Below are 12,122 nucleotides of genomic sequence, written 5' to 3'. Positions count from 1 at the left end.
ATCCTTCAGATACCAGTTTCAATGTCACCACCTCCAGTAAGCCCTACTTGATTTCCAAGGTGCTGGGTACCCCTCCCTATGTGCTCTTAGAGCACCCTTCTGTCTATATATCACATTGTAATTGTCTAGTGACTACTACGGTATCTTCATGTGAGAGTGAGAGCTCTGGGAATAGATGTCCTTTTCAAGGTAGTATTCAAGTTCCTATCTCTGTATTTTCACGTGCTAGGCACTCAGTAAATAAATACATTAAATAGGACTTCCGTGGTGGCGCAGTGGTTAAGAATCCGCCTGCCAGTGCAGGGGACACGGGTTCCATCCCTGGTCCGGGAAGATCCCACATGCCACGGAGCAACTAAGCCCGTGTACCACAACTACTGAGATTGCACTCTAGATCTCACAAGCCACAACTACTGAGCCCACGTGCCACAACTACTGAAGCCTGCACACCTAGAGCCCATGCTCCACAACAAGAGAAGCCACCGCAATGAGAAACCCACACACCGCAATGAAGAGTAGCCCCAGCTCGTGCAACTAGAGAAAGCCCACGCACAGCAACGAAGACCCAACGCAGGCAAAAATAAATAAAAGAAAATAAATACATTTTAAAAATATATGTTAAATAAAGGGATGAGCAAATGGATGACTAATCAAAACTATAAAACTAGCAAAACTAGGGAGTTCCCTGGCGGTCCCGTGGTTAGGACTCCACACTTTCACTGCTGTGGCCCCTGGTTCAATCCCTGGTCAGGGAACTAAGATCCTTCAAGCCTCGTGGCACGGCCAAAGGGGGAAAAAGAAGCTAGCAAAACTACACATGTTGCAAAGTTAAATAAGGACTCAGCAGGTTTTTACAGAGCCAGGTCTTTATGGATGAGAATCCAGACCAGGTAATACACCTCCATGAAAGGAATCTACACCTGGTGTAGATTTAGAGCCTGCTGTTTGGCTCTAAAGAATAGATGAGTTCTGTATAAGGAAGAGAATTATCTTATTCACTAATTTAATGTATATTTTTGTAATCTCCTAAAAAGTTCAAGTAACATATTTTTAAAATACCTATAATAAAGAGTTTAAAATGAAAAGCAATAGTTCTCAGCCCCAGCCCTTCCCACACCCAGTCCCCCTTCCCAGACACTGGGGTTTTGCCTATTTCTGAATTTATTCCTTCTGACAATTGTTTCTGTATTTCCTACTAATAATTTATATCACTATTTCTGAATTTATCAAGTTTCAGTATCTATTTATTCCCTGGTATGAAAAATAAGAATTTAGCTCCCATTACTGCCAACCAATTGGCTTCATCCTAGATTTGGTAGCATAAGTCATCAGGAAAAAATCACGGGAAGTAAAATTTCTGAATCTTTGGGTGTCTAAAAGGACGAGTTTTGCCCACATACTCTTTAAATAGGTCTGCTAGGTCCAAAATGATTTTTACTCAGAATGTGTCCACACTGCTCAGTTGTCTCCTAGAATTCAGTTTTATTCATAGGAGGCCATATGCTAGTAGGGTGCTATTCTTCCCTTGTTTCTTTGTTGGTGACCTATTTTTATTCCCTGGAAACTTTAGGATCATCTTTCTACCTTGTGTTCTGACATTTCATGAGCTGAGTTAGGTACGGGTGTTTTTCATTCACCTGCTCAGCACTCAGCCTGCCTTTTCAAGTGGGAGAGTCACACCTCTCTTTATCTCTGGAAATTTTATTCTGTCATTTTTGGTAAATATCACCACCATTCAGCAAGTTGCTCATGCCAGAAACCTGGGAATCAGTCACCCTAGACCCCTCCTCCACTACCTACCACATCTAGTCCTACTGCTTCTACCTTCTAAATGTGTTTCAAATGAGTCTAGTTGTTTCATTGTGTCTCCCTCCTCTGAGTCACCACATCTCTCACTGGACTATCACAATAGCCTCCTAACTTATCCCGGTTCTCCTCCCCCACCTGCAATTTTTGCTGCTCTTACAGCCAGACTCATCTAGCTGAATCTCAGGTCTGATTGTTATCATTCTCCCATTTAAATCGCTCTAGTGGTTCCCCACAGTTCTCAAGGTAATGTCCAGTGCTATAAACATGGTCTCTGTGACCTGCATGGCCTGGCCTTTCTGTCCAGCCTTGGATCTTACATTCCCTCAAACTCACACTTCTCTGGCCACATGTCTCTTTTAGGTGTTCCATCATGAGCCCTCCTGGCCCAGGGCGTTTTCTCAAGCAATTCCTTTTACCTGAAATACTTCTCCCCAGCTCTTCAGTCCAATGCCTGCCAATCCTGCAGGGATCAGCTTCTCCTGACCTCTGCACAAGACCATTTGTTTTCCCCTTATACATATTATTTGCTTCAGAGCATTTAATACAATTCTAATTAGACCCTTCTTTTACAATTTTAACTTACGTTTGCCTGCCTGCATGTCGCTAAGACCCTGGAGGTCAAGGACTGTGTCATCTTGCTCATCATTTTCTCACCAGTGCCTAAAAGCGTAACTAGCACAGAGAGGTACTCAGTAAATATCGGTTGAATGAATTAACAAACGAATGAATAAATGAGCATAAGAACTGTTGTTATTGCTATGTTATTCCTGACTTTCACTTTTTCGTAGATTCTGTATTCCTTCTGTCCCATGGAGGTTTTATTCCTTTCATAATGACAAATCTAGTCTCCTCATTTTTATTCAGTATTTTCCTTTTCGGAAGCTTTCATATACCCTGTTTATGAGCAATTTCCTACTATTCTTTGCCAATTGACCCCCAACTATTATTCCATCATGTAGTTTGAAGCTTTCTGTCATTTCAGGCAAGCTGACCTGTCCCTGAACCGTATTGGTTATTTGTCTCTGAATAAATCACCTCAGCCCTGCCCTTGGCTTCATCTTAACGCATATTTCCCGACCAGAGGCAATATTGCTGTTCATCAGCTAGAGGTTACCTGGGCACCTGTGCCTCTTTCTCTCTCTCTTCCTCCCCCTCTGCGTTCTGGATGGTTTGATTCGTTTTCTCGTGCACCCATTTAGAACATATACTCTGGTGACATCATGTGCTCCACATCTTGGATCTAATCATTCTGCCTGATGGACTCCTATTCTCAGGTTTGGAATCCACATAACTGACTCACTTTCCCCTATGTCCCCTAGGCCCCCGCTTATTCAGGAAACTTACTGTCTCTGTGCTTGGGCAGAGTCTGTGCATCAGACTCCATCAGACACTGTTTTACTCCATGTAGACGCAGACAAAGCTTGGCAGATGAAAGATTTTGTTCCCCCATCCTCACTCCAGCCCTTCTCCTGAAATGCATGAACCCACAGACAAACAAAATTCTATATATGATTTTGGGAGTTCTCTAAGCTTCTGAAGCTCATCCATTGACACTTGGTTAAGAATCTGTGCTTTTCTAAGAATCTGAAAAAGAATAGGTATATGTATATGTATAACTGAATCACTTTGCTGTACACCTGAAACTAACACAACATTGTAAATCAACTATACTCCAATATAAAATAAAATTTTTTTAATTAAATTTTTTTTTTTTAAGAATCTAAGCTTTTCTGGCAGTTTTGTGCCTCTTAGTCTCCTCCAAGATTTTCCTTCAACAATTTTGAAGGAGGAGGAGGACAGAATTCCATCCACTTTCCTTGGCCTATGTTTTAACCCACTTCCACCCACCCGCACAGCATTCCTTCTTGCCTTCGCAGATTAATCCTTTACCTTCTCTCTCTTCTCATCACCTTCTTCCTGAATGAGCCACACTTCCTTATTTGCACGATTATTTTTGCTTTTGCTTCATCTAAAAGCAATCACCCATCGTTTCCAATCACCCCCTAATACCTTCCTCCCAGGGTTACTGTGAAGATAAGAATGAAATCTCAGATGTGAAAAGGCTTTGAAACATTAAAAGTACAGTAGCATTGTACAGCATTAAAATGACGATGATGACGCATCTATTTTTTGAGGCAGCTCGGTTTGCTCCTTCCTTTACATCCTTTTGTCACATCCTTTCAAAGCACAGTATCGTCCTCTGCCCTCCCAACAGAGGACCTCCCCTTTCTACCCTTACAAGGCACCTTCTCTGGTCCTTCTTTGACTTGACTCTTGCATGATCTTGCTTGGTCTCCATCCTCCTTTGTCCAATTCCTGGCATTGACAAAATGTTTCCGTTTATCTACCACTTGGGCCTTCCACTGCCTCCTCTTCCTCTTTCCAATGTGCTGGTCAGAGGAGGAGTTCCTTTAGATTTTTGTCAGCCTGCTACCAGGTGTGTTCAAGGAAACAGTTTTCAATTCGGTGTCTTTGCAGCTAGATTATCAACACTTTGCTTAGAGCCTCTTTTTCATTGTTCCTGACTCCATTCTCTTTTTCTTAAGCGTCAGTTGAAGTTGGCTAGGATGGAGCAAGTACAGTCTTTACAGAGCAGCTTCAAGACTGGCAGAGTGTAGTTTCTGTGTGGAGGGACACTCACCCATCTGTTCATGTGCTGGGGACGGGGGACACCTCTTCCACTGAGAGGGGGCTGTGCAGGGATGGGGATGGAACAGGGATGTGGGCAGAGGCAGTTACAATGGCAGTAAATGGAAGGTGTTCTACCAGATGGCAGATGTTTTGTCGGGCAGAGGGAGCAGTAAAGAGTGAAGCAAAGTGCTGAGCATAAGAAGCGGGGCAGCCATTAGGAAGTTTAAGGGAAGAGGGGAGTGGACAACATAGCCAACTTCTGGACATGAAAGATTACCAGACGGTCTCACAAGACTGAGAATCATCAGCTTGTGGTGGCACCAGCTCACTCAGTGTGTTATTTTTTCTCTTGTATTAATGCATAGACTTGTCCAGGTTTGTGGTTTTACAGAAGTTGGGGGATGCAGACGTAGGATGGGCAATGGAGTGAAGAATTTTATAAGATCACGGCTCAAATGAAGGGTTATTGGGTCCATCTTAAAATAAGAGGGAGGTAAAGATGAAGGTTAGAAAAAACAGAGGAGCCAATGGACTGGACATTTTGCTGTTATAGAATAATATGCAAGGAGGAGTAAGAGAGTGAGCAATCTGGACGGTAGGAAGTTAGAGTTGTGAGTAAAAATGAAAGAATGATGTGTCAGACGTGGGAGAGTTTGCAGGGACAAGGCCTTGCTGCAGCCACTGGGAATGGGAAACAGAAATGGAAAGAAATTCTTTGAAGATGAGGAAGCATGAGGCTGGGTGTTGGCTGAGTCATCCATAGTGGCATTAAAGCTCACCAAGATAAAGATGAGACAGAAAATATGGAATATTTTAAACCAAGTTCCAAAACCCCTAATAAAAGTGACTCTTGCTAGGAAGTTGATAGAAGGCAGAAAACATAAAAGTTAGTAGGCAATGTAGCCAATAGCATGTGCTTTAGAAGAGAGCACATGTGTTAGCATACAGTATTTGTTTTTCTCTTTCTGACTTACTTCACTCCGTATGACAGACTCTGGCTCCATCCACCTCACTACAAATAACTCAATTTCGTTTCTTTTTATGGCTGAGTAATATTCCATTGTATATATGTGCCACATCTTCTTTATCCATTCATCTGTCGATGGACACTTAGGTTGCTTCTATGTCCTGGCTATTGTAAATAAGAGCTACAATGAACATTTTAGTACATGACTCTTTTTGAATTATGGTTTTCTCAGGGTATATGCCCAGTAGTGGGATTGCTGGGTCATATGGTAGTTCTATTTTTAGTTTTTTAAGGAACCTCCATACTGTTCTCCATAGTGGCTGTATCAATTTACATTCCCCCCAACAGTACTAGAGGGTTCCATCTTCTCCACACCCTCTCCAGCATTTATTGTTTGTAGATTTTTTGATGATGGCCATTCTGACCGGTGTGAGATGATATCTCACCATATGCTAACACATATATATGGAATCTAAGAAAAAAAAAGGTCATGAAGAACCTAGGGGCAAGACGGGAATAAAGACACAGACCTACTAGAGAATGGACTTGAGGATATGGGGAGGGGGAAGGGTAAGCTGTGACAAAGTGAGAGAGTGGCATGGACATATATACACTACCAGATGTAAAACAGATAGCTAGGGCTTCCCTGGTGGCACAGTGGTTGAGAGTCCGCCTGCTGATGCAGGGGACGCGGGTTCGTGCCCCGGTCCAGGAAGATCCCACGTGCTGCGGAGCAGCTGGGCCCATGAGCCATGGCCGCTGAGGCTGCGCGTCCGGAGCCTGTGCTCTGCAACAGGAGAGGCCACAACGGTGAGAGGCCCGTGTACCGCAAAAAAACCCCCAAACAGATAGCTAGTGGGAAGTAGCCGCATAGCACAGGGAGATCAGCTCAGTGCTTTGTGACCACCTAGAGGGGTGGGATAGGGAGGGTGGGAGGGAGGGGAACACAAGAGGAAAGAGATATGGGAACATATGTATATGTGTAACTGATTCACTTTGTTAAAAAGCAGAAACTAACACACCATTGTAAAGCAATTATACTCCAATAAAGATGTTAAAATAAATAAATATAAATTAAATTAAAAAAAAAAGAAGAGAGCACATGAAAGGTTTTTCATACAAGAGTGGAGAAGAAATAGCCTGCAAGTAACAAGACAAGGCTAGAAGGATGTTCCCCTTCCTCCCAGCCCCAGGGGTATGTGGAGCTAGGCGGAGGGCTACGGACGCTGTAGCGTCCTCAGACTGGAGCTCGTGGAGGGACGGCCACCAGGATGCTCAGGGAGGTTCACAGTGCGGCCCGGCTCCTGGTGACACCACCATAGGGGTGCTGGAAGGAAGATCTGAAAGGGACAGAGGAGCTGAAGGCAGGGGGGTGGGGGCATGGAAGCCGCAGCACATGGAATTCGAACTAATCTTTCGTTAAGCCCTCTTTTCCTGTACCCTTTGTGAACAAAGAAGAGAAGTAGGGTCTTTGTGAGCAGAAATGTCACCGAGGCTATCTAATAATCCCAGCATCTTTATCCTGTTCTTTTTCTCTGGAATAAGTTGTTCATATTCTTGGCTCTAAAGCTGACATCAAATCTATTGCCAGCTAGGATTTATAGAGTTTAATAAGGGTATTTCTTGGGTTCATCTCAGTTGAATCTGTAATAACTATTCCTCACTACAAAAAGTCATCATCTTGTTTGGTCTTGTACAGTTAAAGAACACACTATAGTTTTGTTTTAGTGCTTTAAAGACACATCCAATATTGACAGTGTTCTTTAAATTTTCTTGCACAAGTATCAAACTGCAACTTCAATTTTAGTTCCCCTGAAACTAAATTTGTTAAGTACAGACTTTTATTCTTTTTCTCTTTTAAATTTCTCCTCTTTTCTCTTGTGCATCTCACCTTCTTAGAAAAATTGCTCGACGATTCCTTCATGGTATTACACATTTTTTGATCCTTTTGTCTAAAGAATATTATGTAATTTCTCTAAACTTTATTATTATTTTTTATTTATTTATGGCTGTGTTGGGTCTTCGTTTCTGTGTGAGGGCTTTCTCTAGTTGCAACGAGCAGGGGCCACACTTCATCGCGGTGCGCGGGCCTCTCACTGTCGTGGCCTCTCTTGTTGCGGTGCACAAGCTCCAGACGCGCAGGCTCAGTAGCTGTGGCTCACGGGCCTAGTTGCTCCGCGGCATGTGGGATCTTCCCAGACCAGGGCTCGAACCTGTGTCCCCTGCATCGGCAGGCAGATTCTCAACCACTGCGCCACCAGGGAAGCCCTCCAAACTTTATTGGGTTGGGTGAATAGCTGGTGTCCAAGCAGAATTGGCTGCCTATATTAAGGTTATTTCTTTGTGTGAAGTCTTTCTTGGGCTCGCAGAGCAACTCTTAAGCATCAGCCTTGCTCCAGTGACCCAGCTGGGACATGTGCGTTTGCGTGGCCGTTCCCTTACTCCGTTCCCGACAGTGAGATACAAGCATTCACACCTACGCAGCCAAGCCCCTTCTTGGCTGGCCTCTTGCCTCTCTTCACTCTCATTCGTGCAAAATGACGAGGGTAAAGGTTCTATGTGGTGGGAATAACAGGGAGGAGGTTCATACGGCATAAAGTACAGGAAGCCGAACTACCCGAGTCCTGCCCCTCTTGGCCTCGCCTCCCAGTAAAATGTATATTATTATTAATACATTCAGGGGCCAAAGCATGTTAGACCTGGCCACGCCCACACACTTGCTACTCTCCGAGCCTTTCACTCTCTAGGATGGTGGTCCAATGCCTGCTCTTCAAGTGGAGTCTGCACAGAAGGGCAGCGGCACATGTGCCCACCCTTTGGGATGTCAACTGGAAAAAAGCACGATGTGAGAGTTGTGAGTTAAGTTTTCTTGGGGGCAAAATGAGGACTGTAGCCCGGGAGACAGCAACTCGGAGGTCAGTGCGCATGTGGTTTTGGTGAGGGGGGCATGCAGTCAGGCACACGTGTTTGCAGAAGAGCAGACGTCACCGTGAAGGACTGGAGTGCTTTTCTAGATATGAGGACACGTAAGAGCTGGGCTCGTAACATCTTCTCCTGAGAACACCTAACTCTCTGAAGACCTGTTCTGCCAGTTCTTCCCAGAGCACAGAGGGCCTCATTCCTGGTCTCCAGCCTGAACTCCTTTCATAGGGTGCTGAAGGTCAGCGGCTACAGTAGCGAGTGACTTAATCCTTGTACAGGCAGATGGCAAGCACCAGTTTTTAGTTGGCAGGGACTGAGTGAGGAGGGAGGGGCGAAGCATTTTGTCTAGACAAGTGCTTCCTTCTCTTTGGCAAAAAAAAGCTGAAAGATGCAGCAACCCTGCCCCGTGAAGGAAGGGGGTCCGTGTGTGAGGTCGGGGTGCACGGCTTCCCGCAGCCTGCGATGGGGGAGCCACGCGGAGGTGCGTGTTTCCTCGTGAACACTCAATGGCATTAGAGGCAATAATGACCACTCCCTGCCCCTTTTAGGTAAAAAACTCGGATATACCTTCAACAACCGGAACTTTCACAACGTGTCTTTGGGCCAAGGACAGGAGGTAGTGGCTGAGGCTGTGCTGGACCTGGCTGCCAAGAAAGGTCACTGGGTTCTTTTGCAGGTACGACCCCTCTGCCCTGCTGGGGTCACTCTTGACCCCATCCCTGGGTCGACCCCTGCAGTCCCTGGGCCACCTTTCCTTCTGTGCCCTCGTCCCTGACTTCCCAGGCTTCTCCCTCCAGTCCGGCCCCATGTGTTCTGCTCCTCACCCCACCCTCAATACCCTCCCTCTCCCCCCACTCCCTCTGGTTTCAATGGCGCCCCCGTCCCGAAGGAGGCCTGTTCTCACAGCGCTGCGTGCTCAGGAGGCCGGCGTTCAGCTCGAGGCTGAATCCAGTGGAGGCTGCAGATCTCTTCCCAGGCGTTCCATGGAGCTCTCCTCTGCTCTGCCTTTCCACGTGTCACGTGTTACAGGCTCTTCATTACATGCGTGACTAGAACATCACACATATAACCAGGACTGAGCCTCTTCACTGAGAGTTCAGCTGGGGTCGGGAAACTGGAACACCTGCCGTTGTAGGAATACCTACAGCACTTCTTGTACGTGTTTCACTAAACATGTACAAGAAGTAAAGGCTACCCCTCCCGATTCACAGCCTGTCCTCTTGTTCCTGTTTCCACAGCTTGCATGGATCCTGGGGCTGTTGGGCGCAGAGCGAGTGGCTGACTCCTCTCTTCTCCCGCAGCCACCTCTGCGAGGGCACCCATGGCTACGTGGAAACCAGTTACGCTATGGCTGTGTCCTTCACTGCATTTTCTTGGGGAAAGAGACATTCCTTATTTACCTTTGGCACCCAGCACACTACCGTGAACACAGTAAACACTCAACCAAAGCCCATGGGGTAAAAGAATCAATGAAGAAATCAGTGAAGGAAGGACACATGGAAAAGCCAGTCCCTCCCCTCCCATCTGGCTTTGATTACTGAGAACTTCCTCTGTCTCCTGATGACTCACTGTACACTTCTTGTTGTTGGGTTTTCATCCTTAATTATCCCATTATTTATTTGGAGCCTAGCAGCAGAGGGATCTGCTATTCCCTGGGACACTTTTCCAGAAACAGTGGGAATCTAAGGAGAAAAGAGAATGACAGTGGGGTTCCTGCTTCCTCCCACTGGATCAGCTTGGTGCTGGGAGGGTGTGACCTCCCCGACTGTCTCAGGCTCATTTGCCAAAGAGACCCCCTTCTGGGCACTAGCACCTTCAGGAACCCAGCCCCCCAGACAGTGAGCAGAGAACGTTTCCTCCCCCTGGTACCTACCGGCTGCCCTGATGTGGTTTCTGGGAGACCTCCAGGATGAAACTCAGACGTGGGGATTCCTGAAGCAGTGGCAGAGCTTCTCACTGCGGGCCGGGGGTGCTGCCTGGCTCATCAAGCCCTGGCTCTCCAGGCAGCCAGCAGACTCTCCGCTCCCATAGAGTGATGACAACTGAATGCTTTCATTTCACAGAGTTTCATTTCAGCAATCGCTACGAACTCTTGCATAGCATTTCACAGTATACAAAGCCCTTTCAAATCCATTACCTTTGGTTATTTCCAGCAACCCTGGGTAATAAGTATGGAAAATATTATTGTTATTTCTCTTTTCATGGAAGAGAAAGTAGCACTCAGAGAGCAGATTGCTGTGGCCCAAGCACTGTGCCCTGTGCCGATCTGTGTATTTAAGGCTCTGCAAGCAGGCTTCCTCAAATATGTATCAAGGAGCTTTTATCTATCCATCATAAAGAAACAGATTGTAATGAAGCAAAGTGACTACCCTTGCTAGAGTGAAAAGTGCATGCTGCAAGGTAGTGCTAAGAAATAAATGTCGTTTTACACAGACAGACAGAAAGGGATTTTGTTGGGGGAGGAGGAGGGCTCAAAGACCAGACAGAGGAGCTTGGGCTTGTAGTAGGAGCTTTCCCTGTCTGGGAGCAGCAGTGTCTCAGTGTGTTTTAGGAAGATAAGTTTGGCAACAATTAGCAGAATGGTTTCGAGAGGGGCAGGGGAGGAAGGAAAGCTAGGTAGAAGGAGTTTAAATCAGTGCTTTTCAAGTCTTAACATGCATACAAATCACTGGAGGATCTTATTAAAATCCACTAATTCAGTAAGTCTGAGTCTGCATTTCTAACTGGCTTCCAGGTAAGGCCAACATTGCTGATCCATGGGCCCCACTTTTGATCAAAGCCTCAAAAAAATCCAGGTGTCAGATATGGGGATCCGGATTTGGAATGTAACCACACATTAGACCCTTGAAGTGTGGCCCCCAGACCAGCAGCAGCTGCGGCATCACCCAAGAACTTGGTAGAAATGCGAGCCCTCAGACCCTCCCCTGGACCACCTGCATCAGCCACTCTGGGATGAGGCCCGAGAGTCTTTGTCTCAGCAAGCCCTCCAGGGGACCCCGATGCCTGGTCACGTTTGAGATCCTCGTGCTAGAGAGACTTAGGACACCGAGGGAAAGGGTTGAATTGCAGGATACAAGGGGTCCCCGTTACTGGGAATCCCGAGACTCATGCTGGGATGTGATTTGTTTGAAAGTAAGGCCAGGTGCCTCCTCAAGCCGCCTTCCTGATAATTGTTTAAGCAGATGCCTGTAATCAAGGGGTCCTTCCTTCCCACCAGAACATCCACCTGGTGGCCAAGTGGCTCAGTACCCTGGAGAAGAAGCTGGAGGAGCACAGCGAGAACAGCCACCCGGAGTTCAGGGTCTTCATCAGTGCGGAGCCCGCGCCCTCCACTGAGGGCCACATCATCCCCCAGGGCATCCTGGAGAACTCCGTTAAGATCACCAACGAGCCTCCCACGGGCATGCACGCCAACCTGCACAAGGCCCTGGACAACTTCACTCAGGTAGGGGGCCCTGGGAGGGAGGGGAGAAGAGTGCCCCACCTCACAAAGAGCAGATTCCCCGAGTGGGAGAGTAGTACACAGCTGGGGTGGGGTGGGGGACCGACTGGAGCAGTGCCCGGCGTGGGCGAAATGTGTCCCCCCTGCAAGTGACCTCCAGCCAGTGCCCGCCGAGTGCAGCCCTCAATTCCCAGATACACCTGGGGGAGCCAAGCTTAGGGTGTTTCTTTGGCAAGAGGTGTAGGAGAGCTTTCTGCACACCTACAGGCTAACTGAATACTCCAAGATGGAGAAGGACAGAGTGCCGTAAATCTAATTGATATGGCGCACTGGTCACACACTTACTAGCTA

At 46.7% G+C, this 12,122-nt stretch overlaps 1 protein-coding gene across 1 annotated transcript in view; it reads left to right on the top strand.

Annotated features, from left to right (window-relative positions):
- The window catches only part of DNAH9 (dynein axonemal heavy chain 9), a 300,225-nt gene that overhangs the window by 263,121 nt on the left and 24,982 nt on the right, over window positions 1-12,122 (top strand). Inside the window, exons 62-63 of the mRNA XM_067716537.1 lie at window positions 8,878-9,005; window positions 11,547-11,774. Coding sequence (XP_067572638.1) covers window positions 8,878-9,005; window positions 11,547-11,774 — 356 coding nt within the window. The remainder of the gene's footprint in view (window positions 1-8,877; window positions 9,006-11,546; window positions 11,775-12,122) is intronic.

This window comes from Pseudorca crassidens, chromosome 19, assembly GCF_039906515.1.
Source record: "Pseudorca crassidens isolate mPseCra1 chromosome 19, mPseCra1.hap1, whole genome shotgun sequence".
Lineage (NCBI taxonomy): Eukaryota > Metazoa > Chordata > Mammalia > Artiodactyla > Delphinidae > Pseudorca > Pseudorca crassidens.
Note: the sequence above shows the minus strand (reverse complement) of the source record. Positions and strands in the feature narration are given on the sequence as shown.